Here is an 18,229-nt window from a genome sequence, read left to right as displayed (position 1 = left end):
CATTTTGTGCTAATAGCTGCTGCCCTGGCGCGGAGCTGAGGGTGCATCTGCGGAGCCCTGAGCCCGGCCCCGCTGGGTGCAGGGGCGGGCTGAGCAATGGGGACTAGCCCTGCAAGCCGGGGGCAGCTCTGAGCCCTGCCTGGCTTGCACCCCTCCCTCCCTCCAGAGCAGGTGCATGATTCCCCCCCGCGCTCATTCTCGCGTGGGCAGGACCTCGCCCCGCGTGTTTCCCTGCTGGGCTGCGGGGCCTTAGCCGAACCCTCTGTTCCGCGCGTGGAAAGGGCCGGGCCGGGGTGCTGCTGGTGGAGCTTGCCCTGGCTGTGGGGTGATTCCCAGCAAGAACAGCGGGGGGCTCGGTCCGCAGCCGGCCCTACGGGAGGTTATTCCTCGGGGGAGCCAGGGTGCAGCACCCCGGGCAGGATGGGCTGGGAAACTGACCAGAGCCCCGAGGGCCATGTTCATGGATTCCCACCTCCGGGCCTTGCGGCGGGGAGAGCTGGCAGCAGCGCTCCCGACGGCCGGCCAGACCCGCAAATGTCTCCTCGCGTGTTTTCAGGCGTGTTCCCCTCAGCCAAGCGGACTTTATTGACATTGTCCCTGTAGCCTTTGGGGGACGCCGGAACAATCTCGGGGAGGGAAAACGGGTGGGAGGCAATCCCCGCTTTGCATTGCGAGGCGCTCTCTGTTTTGCTAAGCTAACAGGCCTAGGAAGGGAGAGATGCTAGAAAGCAGAGTTTGTAAACACCGTGCGTTTAAAGGCGGCTGCAGATCAAACCTTTGCAGTGGAGTCTTTGCTGCTGGTCTCTTGTTTGATTTAAAGGCTCAGCCCCCCACCCCCCGCAGTTACAATAAACTTTGCTTTGTGTGGCCTGTAAACCCAGTGATACTCAAATCAGTTCGGGCCAGTGTGTAACTTTAATGACATTACCCGTGTGCTTCATTAAAGCGGCTCAGACTTGAAAGGAGCCAAGGGGAGGAATACGAGGGGAAACAGGTAGTGAGAGCTGCAGCAAGGGCTGTTCCCCTTCGGACGAGCACCAGGCAGCGTTTCTCAGCCTCCTCCCGGAGTAGGGCACATCAAAGGAGATGTTTGCTTCGCTTGTCCTTTAGGGTGGAAGGAAGGCAGGAAAGCCAGTCTGTGATTCCCCAGCAGCCTTTCGAGGCGGTGCTGGTGAGGGGGAATGGCCTTTCCCCCTCCCGATTATTTTATCAGTATTAAATCTTAAGACGTGAAAACGTGAAAGTGACCGAGCGCTTCTGTTCGCTTTACAGTATCTAATTAGCCTCCGTAGGTAGGAGTCTAGCAGGCCATGGGGCAGGTTCTCGTTCACAGGCGAGATCAGAGACCGAGAACCCACAACCTAGAGCTGTGGAGTTGGGGGCTTCCCCCCTCCCCGATCATTAACTAACGGGAGTAGCAGACCCCTTGCAAAGCAAAATCCACCCGCGGGCTGCTGCTTTGCAGGTGAGGAGCTTGTGCCGGAGGCAGAGCGGCTGCCAGGAGCGGTGGTTTGCGTCCCCTAGGCTGGCTGCAGGATCTGCTCCCTGGGCACGGGGCGGCTTTCTGGGTGCAGCGAGAGTTGCCCAGGCCAGACAAGCAAAGGGCTCTTGCCCCCGCCCCCCGCTCGTTACGCGGGTCCGAGTTGCCCCAGTTCTGAGCTCCAGGGCCCCGGGCGCAGGCGGGGGGTGGCGCCCCCTAGGAAGCGCTGCGCCCGGCCCGCCACAGCCCCCAGCAGCGGGGCAGGGCCCAGGGCGCCTTGCCGACACAAGATGGCATTGTGACGTTCCCGCTGCCGGCGCCCATTCGCCGGCCGAGCCGCCCCGCCCCACGTGGGCTCCCCGCGCTGCCATTGGTCCGGCCCGGGGACGCTGGGCTCCTTTTTGTTACCCTTCCCTCGCGCCGTGCAGCGCTCTCGCGCGGCGGCTCGGCCCCTCGTGCTCTGCCCGCGGAGGCTGTGGGTGGCACCGCCGGGGTCCCGGGGCGCGCGCGCGCCAGCCAGCCAGGGGGGATCCAGCAGCCTGCGGAGTATGTGTTCGCCGCCGCGCTCCGGCTCCGGCTCCCGGCGGCCGGGGGTCCCCGCGGCGTGAACCCGCCCGCCCGCGTGGGAGCCGGCGAGGAGTCCTCGTGGGAAGCGGAGCCAGCAGCAGCAGCAGCCGCCGGGCTGCGGAGTTATGGGGCCGCCGAGGCGCTGAGCTGACGCCGGGAGCGGAGTCGCAGCAGAGCCCGAGCGGCTGGCGCAGCCCGCCCGGGAAGTGGCCTGGCTTTGCCCCCCCTCGCCCAGCGGCACGGGGGGTTTTCTCGGCGGCGAGCAGCGGGGCCGGATCGTGCGGAGAGCGGCGGTGCCTGGGGCGCCCCTGCGCGGCCGGGGGCCGGAGCCCGCAGACCCCCGTGGGAAGCAGGGAGGGGCCGGCGCGCAGGATGCCCAGGAGCGGCCGCTGCCCCGCGCCCCCCGCCATGTGCGTCGTTCGCCCGAGGGGAGCCCGGCTCCTGCGCCCGGGACCGGCGAGCCTGCCCGCCTGCTAGGCGCCCCGAGCCCGCCCCGCCCGGGACTTCGCTGCTTCCTTTGTTCCAGTTTTGGCCCCTCCGGGGCAGCTCCGTGGCCGAGCCGCGGCCCGGGCCCCCCTGAGAGCAGGCGGCGCTTGGGGCCGGTGGGGGTGAGCTGGTGGCCGGCGAGCTGCGATGTACCCCCAAGGCAGGCACCCGGTGAGTCCTCGCTGCCCCCGGGCGTGTCCCTCCTTGCCCCCACCCGCGAGCTTCCCGGGGGCGGGGGGTCAGTCTGGCCGTGCGGCGCCGTGAGCCCGGAGCGAGCTCCGCGTCTCCAGACAGGCGAGCCTGGGGAAGGCAGGGGCTCTCCCGCCCCGACCCCTCTGCCATCCGGGCAGGGGGATCTCAGAGCCCTGCTGGAGCCTGCTTGTTTGGGGGAGGGGTGTTGGGCAGGGACTGGGGGGCCAGGCATCTCCTCCCCGTCTGTACACGGCTTCTCGTCCTGTACCCCATAGGCGCCCCACCAGCCTGGCCAGCCGGGCTTCAAATTCACGGTGGCTGAATCCTGCGATAGGATTAAGGATGAATTCCAGTTTTTGCAAGCCCAGTATCACAGGTAACTCTCCCTTCTCTGCCTGTCTCCCTCCCCTGCTTAACAAAGGTTAAATGTTTAATGACAGATTTGAAGTGCACACTAGAGCATGTATTAAAATGTCTTTAGAAGAACAATTTATGGCTCTGTGTTGACTAGCATCAATCGCCAGCCCAGGCTCCTTTTGTTCCTCCCTGTTTGTCATTTCGGAACTGCCCCGGTTTTTAACCCTCTGCCTCCTGGGCTCATCGGAAAAGCTCTAGTAACCCCTCCAAATCCCTGCTGGCTGGAACCTTTATTTGTCACTAGGGGTTTCCCCCCCCTTGATCCATTCCAAGAACACCCCCCCCCGGTTCCTACTTTGCCATGAGGCGTCCCCCCAAAAAATTATTACTCCTTTGTTCCGCTGAAATTTCCCATCTTATTAGCTTGCAAGACTTCTGCTAGCCTGCCATTGATTGAGCAGAAAGCTGGGAGTACTAAGGGGTAAATTTCAGGAGCTATTAAAAAAACAAACAAAAACCTACTGATCTCTGGTGGCATATTTCTAAGAAGTATTACTCAAGATGGTGTCTCCTCCCCCCCCCCCCCGCTTGACTTTTCACTTCATCACTGCGGGATCTTAAATATATATCTATTCTGTTTTATCCTCTTAGTCTTAAAGTGGAGTATGATAAGCTTGCCAACGAAAAGACAGAAATGCAGCGCCATTATGTTATGGTAAGAGACTTTAATCAGATTTTGCATCAGGCTGTACATGGCATTCGCTGATAATGGAGCAGTTAAATGGGCCAGGGGGTGGTGGTGCGAGACCCTTAAAATGAATATTGCCCATTCAGAACAAGTTGTCTTCCTTCTATGGCTTGCCTGGGGCTGGATGGTTCCTATCTCTAAACATTACAGCTGTCCCTTCATTGTTACCTGGCTGACTCGTTGTGAACCATCCTCTAAGGGGAGAAACAAGACTTTTGGTGACCAGTCTTCCTGCCCTGTTTTGACAGGCGCTGATTATCTTGTGGCCTCCCCTTAGATTTACCAAATATCTGACTTGTACCTGAGGACAGCAGGCTTAAAAAGATTGGAAACCTAATACAAGTCTCCTGTTAACCGTCTCCCCTGACACCCCCAAATAGGACTTTGAAGAATTTAGAGGCAGGAGTCCTGCTGACTCTGTGTCACAAGAGTCCATGTGTATCGTTGCCTAGTTAAAACTTCAGCCCCCTGTAAGAATGCATTTTGCAACTTGCTGAACCTGGAGTGTTTGGACTAACTTCTGATGTTAGGAGACGGGTCAGACTGCTCCTTGTTTTGCCTGAGGCCAGAGAAGGCCTGTTAGCACATCATCATCTCTCAGTTGCTTTGAGGAAAGTGGATTCTTTTCTTGCTGCAGAAATCTTTTCACTCTAGTTGCATTACAGGGGCAGTAAGTGAGGTGATTCTTTTGATTTGTATTTCTAATCAATTTAGCGTGACCAGCTTTCGTTTTCGAAGCATGCAGAAAGAACACAGGCCCATTCCTTGACTCCTAAAGACATAGTGCAGAAAGAACTTTTAAAGGAAAAAATATAAGATGTTTTCCAAACTGCAGTATATTAACTTTTTTCTATTCAAACTTGTACATACTGGTCACATACAACTCTGGGGAAAGGGTAGGCTGCTGTTCTGTTTCTTCTAACTAGCTTATAGAGAGAAGATGAACGAAAGAGAGTATCCTCTTGTTAAGTGTGTGTCTGTTAAACCCTATATGCATGTGGCTATGACTTATGATTTAAAATTTCCTTGTTTAATATGCTTTAAGTACAGTTCTGCCCAGGAGGTTTTTCTGATAATGGTCTTATGCAAAATGACAATTTTTTTTCTTCTTTTTTCAGTACTACGAAATGTCATATGGTTTGAATATTGAAATGCACAAACAGGTGAGTGATTCTCTTCCATATCCTGTCTCCCTTCCCTGAACCATGAAAATGAAGTCCTGGTTTTGAGAAATAAAAGCTAGCTGCTCAGATGGTTGGTGTTACACCCCATGACCATGAGTATATATGAAATTTAGTTGATGGAAGTCCAAAATTTTTTCCATATGTTAGGGAAGAGTTCAGATGTTTTTTAATTGTTTACAAGGAGAGATGAAAGTAACGCTGAGAACTTCTCGTATGAGATGCGTACCTGGATTAGTACATCTTGTGTATATGATTAAACATGGAAAAACAGAGCTAATTAATACCGATTTGATTGTTGGTGCAACTCCGCATTCTTTAAGGTCATACTTCTAATTAATACAGCACTGGATGGATGACTTCAGAACAAATCGTCTTGTAGGATTTTAGCAGCCACTGCAGTGTGGCTCAACGCCATGTTTTACATCCTACATCTGGAAGGTGAAGAAATGTTTGCAACTTTTGTCTGCTCTAATGTGTAATTTGCCTAAAGGGAAAACATGAAGGACTGTTGCAGAATGTGATGTGCTGCCTTGATAAGATTAAAGATAAAGAGCCCGAAGGCTGGGCACAGGATGGTAAAACTTAAAGGAATGAAGTTATTATTGAGATTAGACCTGATTATTTGTGGTGCTGCTGCTGTTGCTTATTGGTTTCAAAAGTAGTTCTAAGAACTTAAGATAGAGATAAGTTGACATCTTTGCAATTCATGAATCAAACCAATTTAACCCAGTGTTTTTGGTAATAGTGATGTAAATGGTATTGACACTCTCCTAAATAGCAAGATACTGCTAGCGGACTAGATTAAATCCATGTTATTTAAATACACAGTGGTATGTGCCTTATTATTTCTCTCTTTTCTCCTCTTCAGTTCATACAGTCTTGCTAGGTATATATAATTATTTAAACAGTGACAATTATTGTGTGTAGTCTTTCAAGATTTCTTCTTCCCATGCTGACTATCCTTACTTTTTTCCTTTTGTTGCTTCCCCTCTGACAGGATCATTGCCTCGGATTACAGACCTATTTTGATAGTTTATATGCATTCATCTGTGAGAAAGCTGTAGATTAGCTAGTATAGTTAAGTGTCCTCTTGTTTGGATAGTGACGTGTGTAGGGGGAAATGCAAAACCTGTGAGATTGTTCAGATTGACTTCGTGGTTGGGTGCTTTGGGAGAACCGATAGCATTTTCTCACTTGATAAAGCCAAAGAGACCTGTAAGGAAAGCACGTTGATCTCTTTGGGTGATAGGTGCCTTTTGGTGCAGTTATATCTCATTGCTAATGGGAGCTGTACGCATCTGTCAAGAGGACAATAGCTCCTGAACATTTTTATGAGAATACATTTAGGGACATAGAACAAAACAAAACGTGCTGCTTTTATTACAGGATACGTTTTACCTCTACAACTTACACTAGAATTCTTTTTCCTCTTTTTGGAAATCTGTGACGTATGCAGTGACATAAAATGAAATGCATCTTCTTGAGCAGTGTTTACTGAGGCAAACTCTGAGGGGTTCATCCTGGCTATTCTTTAAAATGCTGAATGGCAGAGCTGAAGGTTGGCATTGGTGTATGTTACTAGACTACTGTTTTCTGCAGCATTGCGAACTGTGTTAGTTGGTGTTTTTTGTGAGAGTGTAAAAGACCCTCTTCCCTTTGGTGGAATTTTGCATACTGGTGCTATTAAAGTGCAACAATGTTAGTTATGTACAAGTGTTTACATCTTGGGGCACTATTCAAAAACATCTAACCCTAACAGGGAAGCCTGGGTGGATCTGGTGTTCGCTGTCTTGCATTCCACCATTTTAAAGGGCTAAATAAAAATATTCTTCAAATGCTTCCTGAGTGGAACCTTTCCTGGCTGTTTTCATCATCACTGGTGGCTGTATGTGCAGTTCCTTATATTAGAATTGAGGAGGCTCTCTGAGGTGAAGCTGTTTTTGTTGTTTGATCACCAATGGTGTGCTTGATGCTGCAGAAAAACAGAGCCACCACCCCTGCCTTAGCAGCTGAAATGAACGTATAGTCTGTTTTCTGAATCTCAGAATTGGGTGAAATGAGCAAAGAAGACAAAGAGGAGGGAGGGCGTGAGAACTCAGGAGAGAAGAGCAAGTATAATCTAAAAGGGTTTGTCACTCTTCCTAACTGCAAGGGCTTTACAAAATAAATCCTACCACTAATTGCAGTGTGGGTCCTAGGTGCATCTGGCTGAGGGTGGCTAGTCCTGAACAAACAAGTTTATCAGCTGACCTGTTTAGCGGTTGACTTGTGTTTATCTGCACACAATCAAGTAGACTGGAGTACTTGAATTATTCATGCAGTGTCCTGCCCTCCAGACTTGACTGCTTGTGATTACATCTGCCTGAGACAAACACTGATGGATACTTCATCTTTAAGCAAAAGGGGATTGCCTGTCTGTAGGCTTATATAACAGATTATCTCTTCTACATTGAATATTAAAAGTGTGTGTGTGTGTTTTTTTCTCTTTTATCAAATCACAAAGAGAAGTAAGAATAAAGGTGATTTCATGAATGACTCCATAGGCTATATGCAAGGAATTATGTATGAAGTGACAACTCACTCTATTGCATATGATTCAGGGAATTACTCCTAGTGTCTACCACAAAAGATTGTGGTAAGTGAATTTGGGTAACATAGCAATCTTCTTAAATACAAGTTTTACCTGCATAGGATTTAAATATATATTTGCTGCCTAGTCAGTTTTTCTAGGGTTTTTTCTTTCCAGCATCGATTTTCAATTGCATCCATTTTATTGGTCCTATTTTGATTTTTATCATCTAGAAAGATTTGGATGAAATCTAATTGAACAATCCAGAAAAGCATCTAATCATGTGTTGGGAGACAAAACACCGGGTGGTAAATACGGCTAGTTTCTAGGTTTGATGGCTAGGAGCTCAGCACATAAGCATTTCTTGTTTTTAGAGTTAAACTAAGACTTTGGTCTTGGAACACATTTAAACCATATTGACACTTTCATGAGAGAATCCTGCTTCTTCTGGAATATTCCAAGAATAGGGTATACTTTATCATTCTGGTTAGCAAGGCATGCCAGATAAAACTCCTTAAACACTTGAGAAGCCAAGTAACTGCTTACTATGATACTTTCTGACATCTTAAGGTAAAAACAAATAGTTTCCAGCTCTTTTAACCCTTAGTGACAGCTGGCTCACGAATTCCCACCTTTAACTCTTGTTGTTTTCTGTATTAATGTCAGGAATCCTGGCAGCAGATCAAAAGATACCTGTTCTGAACTTTCTTTCCTAAAGTAGCCTTGTTTGCCTTCTGCTGTTGCGGGTTGTGGCTCGCCCCTCCACACTCCCGCCCTGAATTTAATTCTCATCAGTGAAGCTCTCCACTTTGCTAATAACGATAGCAGCCGCAAATAGCTTTCAACATGCCATTGACAGCCTGTTTGGAGAGAGCACTTGAAATAGTGCTAGACAGCTGAAAGTGCCCATAATTGTGTACCAGAGTGAGAACCACACTGCTCAAGGACATTATTTTCATGTGCTTAAAGAGACAATATCCTGGTTTCAACAAATGCCTCTAGTGCTTCACGGGCAGTATTTATTCACCCCTCCCTTTTTGATTAAGGTTTCATGGGGTGGGAGGGCACAGATAGCAACAAAAATCCCTGATTACTGATGAGCAAATGGTATAAAATCAGACCAATCTGAATTGTATGCTATGGGTAATTGAGAATGTTTGTTTGTTTAAGACAGACCTTTCCTTTCAACAAAGGTGAAAACTTGGCTTCACTTACACCAAAGAACTGCCAAGTTTAGATGGGAGTCTGAAAGATCATTTTTGTTTTTTCCTGTGGACACCTTTTTGTCTCCTTTTTTTGTTAGTCGCTGAATAGCATTGGGGTCATGTTACAGCATGGCCAGCAGAGCATATCGCGAGAGGCTACCCTAGTAATCCGTGGAGTTTACAGAGTTTAAACACCAGATTGAAATCTGCTATGGAAAAAGCGAATATTTTGGCAAAATTGTGACTGGTAAAAAGAAAATGGACTGAATTCTGCCCTCGGTTGTACATATGACCTCCTCCCACAGCCCCCATTGAATTCAGTGAGGGACCTTTGGTGTATAAGAGACGAATTTGGTTTTTATTCCTTTGCCAAACTTGAGCCAAAAGAGCTTATTTTTGGCAGACCTATTTGAACCTCCTTACAGTGATTTAGACTTAAAGTGCCTCCTATCAATGTACAGGGGTTGCTACACACTCAGATGTATGGAGTAATGCATTCAGGGACTGGCTAGGGTGGAGTGTTCTGAACATACTGGAACACAGGTTTGAAAAATGGCTACTGGGCATGCATGTTAAAAATTTATGAAAAGCAGCTAAGTATCAAAATTCCATGCGGTGTGCTCCTCCCCAGGCAACTCCATTGACAGCAGCAGACATACCCATCCCAGGGATGAATTTGATCCAGTATTTATAGTATCCTAAATACTATCCCTTTCCAGTCAGTTTTTGCCATAAGATGCAACGTGCTGTTGTGCGTGTTCTGGAGGAGAGTACGCTGTGATGTTGGAACAGTCCAGCTTGGGTGCCTTCTCCGGCTGCGTGTTGCTAACCTGCTATATTCTTACAGAAAATTCTGAGTCTAATTGACTTGGTGCTATGACTGTTTACATGCCAGTTGGCAAGCCAGTTGCACTGCAGTTGTTTGGGTTGTAGCTGTGGTTGGCTTTAAAGGTGTATCGTAGGGGTGCTCCAACGTTCTGTGTACTGACGCCGGCTGTGTGCCAAGATTTCAAGTGGGTACCTGTGGGTGGTCAAGCCAGTGCAAGGTTAGACTGTTAGAAATGCAGCTTCACTGGCACTGGTGCTTGCGCAGACATTGCAATAGTCCACAACCCATGACATCGTTTGTCCTCAGCCAGTTTTGGCTTCTGAGTTTTTTAGTTTGCGTCTTAAGTCGGTTTATGGGAGACCGTCAGTGTGTTGAATCCAGTTCCATGTATTACATATGATAAAAGGTGATTCATATTTTTTAAACTTCACTCTGTCGTGTCCATTTCTGAAGATGGAGCAGTAGATGGATGTGTCTGAAACCAAGAGCAATGGCTACTGTGCAGGGTTAAAGTCCCTTAATGCAGTAGCATCAGACCCTGCTCTCTCCAAATATTTTGCAGGAGAGCCCTCTGACTTCACTGTCTGCACTCCAGTTGTGGCCTGTCTGTGTCCTAGAGTGCTGTGGGTTCTGGTAGCCCAGTGGAATTAAGTGTTCTGCCCATTTTCAGAGAGGGTGACCTGTAACTGCCCCTGAGGCAGGCTGGCTGCCTGTGTTCTTGATGATGGGGCAGGATTTATAACTTGTGCAAATGTTCTCTCTTTCCTTCCTGGCTCCAGCAACCTCTGCCCTGACTAGAACCCCAAACCAGAGGCAGGACTTGTGTAGCTGGTCAATTTCCTGGGAGGGCTGGGGAGAATTCATTAAGATTCAAGACTTGCCTGTCTCCTTGCCCTTTTTTTAACATGCAGTTTGGATTTGTCTCTGGCATTCTACGGTACAGCCCCATGTGAACTTCCATATACACATTTCCCCCTTCCGCTCCCACCCACGTTCCCAGCCCTTCCATTCTGCTGCACCTCCCTCAAGTCAGATGGGGCTCTGCAGGGCTCTGCTGCACCCAAAGGTGCTCTCCCCCTCTGGCAGCACTGGGTCCCATCCTCCTCTGCTCCCCTGAGAGCCAGGCTGCATGGGAGCTGGTGGCTGGTTCCAGGAGTGGCAGGAGCATGTCCCCTAAGGAGAGGGGGCTGGAGAGGAAAGAGCCCAGCCTCTCTGCTGTGAAGGATGTAGTGGCTATGGGCCTGCACTCCTCTTCTCTTGGGAACCATGTATCTGCTTCAGCTCTTCCTCCCCTCTTCAGAAGCAGCATGGTGCCACCTCCCTCAAGCTTCTGTCCCCAGAAGAGTGGAGAGTAGAGCCTGGGCCCAAGCCTTTCTGTGCCAGAGCACCAATGATTTGCAGTGAACCTGGAGTCTGGATTGCACCCCGAAAAACTCGCTCCCAGGCAGCTGTGCCAGTGGCCTGCCTACCTCCCCCTTCTGCAAGCTCCTGAAGGATGTGATTCGGAGTCAGCTAGATGGAGTGCCGTGTGGTTCCTGTGAATCTGCGTGCCGCGTCTCGGGGTGAGGCTTACCCTCACCTTTGCATTGCCCTGATCCTTTTTCTTAACTGGGCACCATGTCAAAGCAGCCAATGACCTGCTTCACCTTAGCCCAGGCTGCAGTGGCTACAGGGTTGCAGAAGATTCCTGTAGCTCGAGCATCTGACCATGCTTTCCCCCACCTCCAGTCATCTCTCTCTCGCCTGCACTAGCAAAGCAAAGTGCTGTGGAGCGTAGCTCAGATTCGCCACTGGTGCAAGCCGCAGTGGGGCTGGGCCCGTTTACCCCAGCAGTAACTCTGGCCCTGCACACGTAGTGATCACTTATCCGTGGCTGAAACGCAGCTGTTGCTCCGCAATGCTGAGCTGGCGTTCTCAGAAGTGAAGAATAACAGCTCCAGTAAAGACTACAGAGGAAGGTGGCTTTTCTTTTTTTTTTCTTTTTGGACAGTTTACCCAAACTAGGATCTGGTCTGAATGGAAAACGCAATGGGCTATGAAACGACCACATGCGGTCAGGTCCTGGACTCATACCTCTGGAAAGTGCACAACCCACGCTAATTTGGCTGCACTGTCTGAGGTCTCCCAGTGAAGATCAGATCAGACCCTCCAGAGCCTGGCTTAGCTAGTGAGACCACAACCCAAGCTCATGTGACTGCAGGCAAGAACTACTGTGGGCTGAAAATCAAGACAGTCTTTCTCTGTGAGTCCTGCTAACTTTGTTGGCACACTGGTTAATCCCTCCCCTGACCCCCCCCCCCCCCAATCTTTTCTAACAAAAGGGCAGTATGTAAGGCCATGAAGCTGCACTCAGGCTTGGAAACTGAGGAGAGCTGCCCTGACATAGTGTCTTAGACTTGCTGTGACTCAAGACTCTTTAGCAGCTGACACGTCTGTCTCTTTCCTCCCCCACTCTCCTCCAGCCACACCCACCTGCCCTGCAAAAACCCAGTCCTTTTTATTCAGCGTTAATTTGTGGAGCCGATCAGATTGGCAGCCCAAAAACTCATCGTAATGACCTGCCTTGGCATGGGTAATATGGTTTTACAGCCTGTTGCGGTCAAGCAAAGGCGCAATTTGCATAATGTTCTGAGGGGATTAGGTTGTTGAGGTTGCCATGGCAATCTAACGGAGATGAATTGAGATTTTTCTTGGCAGGAATTGCCCGGTGGCACTCGAGGGAGGGCTCTGTTGCTTTGGAGGGGAGTTGATGAATGGGTAGTGATACTGGGAAGGTGTATTGCATGAAACCTTCCCCTGTTCTAGGCCAGCCAGTGGTCCCCTTTAGAGCCCTATTCAACCTGAACGGCGACAAACAGCATTTAATATGCTTGGGAACTGCAAAATTAAAGTGAACAAATATTTAAAGATTATGGAATCTTATGTTAACAGGAAACCTAGCAGTCATGAACGTAACATTTCTACAGATACTGGTTTTCTGTCTTTTTTTTTTCCTTTCTAAATTCCACAAGGAAAGTGTCCTTTTTGAAGAACAGAACCTAAGTTTGGTTCCCAAATCCTTGCTGGAAGTTTAAGCAAAACTTGATTTTTAAAGTACTGGTAATGGCAAAAACAAAACCAAGCTGTGAAGTAGCTCTGAGTGAAAGCAAGTGCCCCCTTCGTTTTCTCCTATACAATGCCGTCTTTGAGAATTGGGTGAAAGTGTGAAGGGTTCTTTATTTTGCACAGAGATGACCTTGCAGTAACACTGCCGGCTTATGACCAGAGGGGTGTCTCTTCCCGCCTTCAGTGAACAGTTGGGTCCATGTCAAATGAGGACCCTGGCTATAGGATTTCTTAGGGCTAGGAAAAACAAAACTAAACCTGCCTATGAGAAGTAATCGCACTGAAAAGAGCAATACATTTAGTGCTCATTGCAGGAAGAGTCCAATAGGCTTCATTCGAGGCATAAATATTTAATAGAGTTGTAGTTTATGTATAGTTTGATCAATATGCCAGTGCTAAAAGAGCATTTAAAGAGGCTTACCCATCACATAGCAATTTGTGATCTAAGCAGAAACCTTGCTGCAAGGCCCCACGGTTGTTATCGGCAGCACGACCGCCACTGCAAAGTAAAACACGTGCTGCCTTTCTGATTGAGCTCCATGGAGTGCAACGCTGGGCAATGGAGAGGCTGCCCAGAAAAGTGTAAAATGTCAACTGACTGTTAATGTCACTCTTCTGCATACTGCGCTGTACACAGCAGACAGTAGCACTTCAGAGTTATGAACTGACCAGTCAACCACACACCTCCTTTGGAACTGGGAGTATGTAATCAGGCCGTAGCGGAGACAAACAAAGCAAATACAGTACCATACTGGGTTAAACTTAAACTACTAGTAAAAAGGAAAGCAGCATTTTTCTTCTGCGTAGTAAAGTTTCAAAGCTGCATTAAGTCAGTGTGGAGTTCTAAACTTTTGAAAGAACTTGTGTTCAGAATTATGAACATTTCATAGTTACGAGCAACCTCCATTCCTGAGGTCTTTAACTCTGAGGTTCTCACATATGTACCTTGTCCTGGCATCGCTTTTGTAACAAGAACAAAGATAACGAACTAGGGACAGGTTAATTAGAAGAGAGGGGATGGAGAGCCAAGTCTTTAGATAGATTTCTTGCTTTGGGCTAATTGCTTACACTTCTAAGGGTATGGCTACATTTGGAATTTCAAAGCGCTGCCCCGGCAGCACTGCAAAGTGTGACTGTAGTCAGAGCGGCAGCGCTGGGAGAGAGCTCTCCCAGCGCTGCATGTAAACCACATCCCTTACGGGTGTAGCGTGCAGCGCTGCTGCCCTGATTACACTGACGCTTTACAGCGCTGTATCTTGCAGCGCTCAGGGGGGTGTTTTTTCACACTCCAGTTGCAGTGCTGTAAAGTGTGAGTGTAGCCAAGGCCTGAGACTCCCTTTACTGTCTGTAAACTGGCCATAATCTCCCTCCCCATCAGGGATGGTGTGAGGCTCAGGGTATGGCTACACTTGCATTTCAAAGCGCTGCCGCGGGGGTGTTTTTTTCACACCTCTGAGCGTGAACGTTGCAGCGCTGTAAAGCGCCAGTGTAGCCATGGCCTTAATGTTTGCAAAGTGCTGTGGAATCTTTGGGTGAAAGGTACAAAGTTATTTCAGATTAGTCAACTGAAATCACAGGTGCTTACACCTTTAAGAGTTCAGTAGATACTGAACCTCTTTGGGGCAGGGACTATCTGTTGGGTTTGTGCAGTGCCTAGGGTGTTGGACTTAAGTGGGCTGATTGCTAGACAATGTGGTGTCAAGCCATTGGCAATGTACTTGTATGTACAGGCTTCAGAATGTAGTAACTTCAAGAGGTTTATGATTCAAAACGAAGAGCCAAGGAGCAGGGAAGACCTCTGAAAGAGCTAGTAAAAGCATAGGCTGCAAGCCGATCAGTAAGGCTTTTCTGAAATGTCACTGTGGATTTGGAAGTATACAATGGTGATGCCAAAACAAGTTGACTTTTTTTAATGTGGGCAGGGGAGAACAGGGTTAGTAAAATTATTTGCATGTGAGGGGAAAAAACCCAGTGGTTTGTAAGAACTTTTTCCTTGAGACAATTTCACCAGCTGTCATGGGGTATATAGTTACTTCCTGGCTCTTTGGAAAGGAAAGAGGGACCTATGTTAAAATGACACAAGTCTCTCTAAACATCTGCCTGCTGTAATAATCTTCACTGATTTTACTCAGACTCTGGGTGCAGCAACTTAACAATGGCCTGTCCTAAGGTTTCCTGCAATCTTCATCTATAATAGTGATACCCAACTACTTTTTATGGGGGGAGGAGGGGCTGTTTTTGTTTTTTTCTTAACTAAATATTTTGGAAGTTGTTTAACTGAAATATCTCTGTGAAAAATGTGTAAAAAATGAGGGATCCCAGAATTCAAATGCATGCCCCTTTAACGTTGTGAAGCTATAAACTCTAACCACCAATCTGTTAAAGTCTTTGAGGATGCCAACAAGCATGTGGACAAGGGTGATCCAGGGGATCTAGTGTACTTGGATTTTCAGAAAGCCTTTGACAAGGTCTCTAACCAGTGGCTCTTACGCAAAGTAAGAAGTCATGGGATAAGAGGGAAAGTCCTGTCATGGATCAGTGACTGGTTAAAAGATAGGAAACAAAGGGTGGGAATAAATGGTCAGTTTTCACAATGGAAAGAGGTAAACAAGGTCCCTTAAAGATCTGTGCTGAGAGCTGTGCTGTTCAACATATTCCTTAATGGTCTGGTAAAGGGAGTGAACGGTGAAGTGGCAAAGTTTGCAGATGATACAAAATTACTCAAGATAGTTAAGTCCAAAGCAGATTGTGAAGACTTACAAAGGGATCTCACAAAACCGGGTGACTGGGCAAGAATATGGTAGATGAAATTCAGTGTTAAGTGCAAAGTCATATACATTGGAAAACATAATCCCAACTGTATTGAGTCTAAAGTAGCTGTTATCACTCAAGATAAAACTCTTGGTGCATCCTTGGTAGTTCTCTGAAAACTTCAGCCCAGTGGACAGCAGCAATCAAAAAGGCTAATAAAATGTTAGGCGCTATTAGGAAAGGGGTAGGATACTGTGCCAATTTCTGCTTGCCCAGTCATAAAAAGGATATAGTGAAATTGGAAAAGGTTCAGAGAAGGGCAGCAAAAATGAGCAAGGGCATGGAACAGTTTCCACAGGAGGAGAGACTAAACTGACCAGCCCTAGTCTTTTTAGAAAAGGCGATTAAGGGGTGATATGATAAAAGCCTATAAAATCACGAATGGTGTGGACAAAGAATAGAGAAGTGTTATTTACCCCTTCCCACAATACAGGAACCAGGGCTCACCCAATGCAATGAATAAGCAGCAGATTTAATAGAAACAAGAGGAAGTGTTTCTGCATACAAGGCATAACTAACCTGTGGAACTCATTCCCTTGGGATGTTAGGATGGCACAAAGTATAACTGGGTTAAAAAGAGCTAGATAAGCAGGGCCATCCGTGGCTGTTCGCCAAGATGGTCAGGGATGTAGCCCCGTGCTTGGGGTCACCCTTGGAGTGACTGCCAGGAGCCAGCAGGGGAAAACTGGTGGATCTCTCCAAAATTGCCCTGTTCCATGTACTCCTCCAGAAGCTCTGGTACTGGGCACTGTTGGAGACTGGATACTGGGGCTAGGTGGACTATTGGCCTGATCCACTCTAGCAGTTTTTATGTTCTTAAACTGCTATTTTATGTGCTTAGATACTACATGGCTGAGTGCTCTAGAGAAGCCTTTGCTAGGTGGAAGGTACATGGGCTGAGTCTGTGCAGTTTCAGGGGGGATGGTGAGTTTTCTGGAAAACTGATTCCTGTTTGCCTTCATGTTGCTTTTCTAACGGGAGGTTTTTTCTGGCCATCTTGTTGCTAAAGGAGCAGCTTGCTGAGGAGAGGCTGGCGGGGAGGGGGAGATGCAGGTTGACTTAATTAATCATTTCTGTTTCATTGATAACAAGCGGCTCTGAATTATCAAAAGGAATCTTTAAATGTTTGATCGTGTTCCAGTGTGCTTTCGACCAACCTCCATTGTTGAAGCCGTATTTTCTGAATTCTTACTGATGTTCAGACTGTGTTTAAGTTGGAACAGAAGCTGTTTTAACAGCTGTCTTAATGGGCAAGTCTGCTGATATTAACCCTTGGAATACAGGACTTCCCCCCCCCCCCCGCCCCCTTGCAATCTTAAAAAGAGCAGTTGTTTGGAGAACTCTCATGCCCCCTTTGGGTTTGAATGCTAATGTCTTTAGTATAATATGTGACTGACAGACATCAGTTTGCATTACTGTAAGCTCCCTTGGCCAGCAGGCGCTGGGCTTGCTGCAGGGGTGGGCAGCCGGATCAGGAAAAGCTATCTCATGTCCGTCACCCTCCTGTGAATGGAATCCCATCCAATCGACAGACAGGATGGTGCCTACAGCGCAGGCCTTCAGCTGTGCATGGTATAAAAGTTGGGTGAGTGAACCAGGGAACAGAGACGATGACTCTTCCTCAGGGCTTTGCTGTGGCTGGGGCAGAGCACGGGCTCTTCCCCACTGTTTCAGAGCAGGCCACGTGCCCGGTGGGTGGATCTAATGCTGATGTATTTTCAGTGCCTCAATACTTGGGTGATCCTCTGCCTAGGCATTCATACTGTGATCCTCCTCTTAGTACGCGAGCGCTTGACTGGCACACCACAAATCCCTACGACTGGAATGTTGCTCGTAAGTACAAATTTCAAAAAGGATGAAGTCCCATTGGTTTTTCACTAAGAGCTAGGGTACCAAGTGTCTGAGTTGCTATTGAAAATGGAAGTTAGATTGTTTTGAAATTTTTTCTCGTAGCTTTTTCCACTGGACTGAAGCTGTTGTGGCAAAACCCACTTTCTTGAAACACCTTTAATGTGACACTGCAACTATTTTGGTATAGGGCTTTGTCGTTTCTTTCGTGCAGCCTTATGATCACACAAGGTCTGGTGGTAGTTAAGTAGTCTCTTGTTTCTCCTGCACACCAGGGCCCTAAGAGTGAGACTCAGAAGCTGTTCTTGGTACAGGCATGTAACTTGGGAAAGCTAATGCAACATTTGATCTACTTTCTGTTCCATAACTGATTTACTTGGCATTGAACTGCCCTATAGCTAGGATTTCTCCTTTCTGGATAGCTGAAAGTCTATCTGTGTCTTAAACTTAAAAGTCTACAGCCTACTTCTCAGCTATTCCAAGACTCAGTGCTTAAGGCCCATTCACACTGCCAGATGTAGATGTACATTATATTCACTCTCACTTTAAGGTCCTCTTTCAATGATAGAGTGGTGTACAGGGATTTTAGTGACGTCAGGTCTATAATATTTAAGTTTAAAATATGAACTGCTGACTCATATGAAATCTAAGTTTTCACTTAATCTAAAACATTTTACTCAACAGAGATGTTGCAAAAACCACAATTTGACAGTGGAGAGCATTATTATTAAACTTCTGAGTTATGTGGTCAGCTGACAGGTGCAAATGGTTTCGGGTTAAAGTTTTTAATGTGATGTAAGTGCTGCAGAATTAACTAGAATGACTTTAAAAAAATTAGTGGATGAAAG

General features: G+C 47.7%; 1 protein-coding gene across 10 annotated transcripts in view; it reads left to right on the top strand.

Moving 5' to 3' along the window:
• Positions 1-2,472: 2,472 nt before the first annotated feature.
• The window catches only part of TLE3 (TLE family member 3, transcriptional corepressor), a 47,917-nt gene continuing 32,160 nt past the window's right edge, over positions 2,473-18,229 (top strand). For 2 of the 10 annotated variants that reach the window (XM_050967557.1, XM_050967554.1), the window contains exons 1-4: positions 2,479-2,704; positions 3,001-3,101; positions 3,734-3,797; positions 4,949-4,993. In XM_050967557.1, the coding sequence (XP_050823514.1) occupies positions 2,681-2,704; positions 3,001-3,101; positions 3,734-3,797; positions 4,949-4,993 (234 nt within the window). In that variant the 5' untranslated portion in view covers positions 2,479-2,680. Of the gene's footprint in view, positions 2,705-3,000; positions 3,102-3,733; positions 3,798-4,948; positions 4,994-18,229 lie in introns of all 10 variants that reach the window. The other 8 variants (XM_050967556.1, XM_050967553.1, XM_050967562.1 and 5 more) reach the window with 6 other exon arrangements.

This window comes from Gopherus flavomarginatus, chromosome 9 (assembly GCF_025201925.1).
Source record: "Gopherus flavomarginatus isolate rGopFla2 chromosome 9, rGopFla2.mat.asm, whole genome shotgun sequence".
Classification (NCBI taxonomy): Eukaryota; Metazoa; Chordata; order Testudines; family Testudinidae; genus Gopherus; species Gopherus flavomarginatus.
Note: the sequence above shows the minus strand (reverse complement) of the source record. Positions and strands in the feature narration are given on the sequence as shown.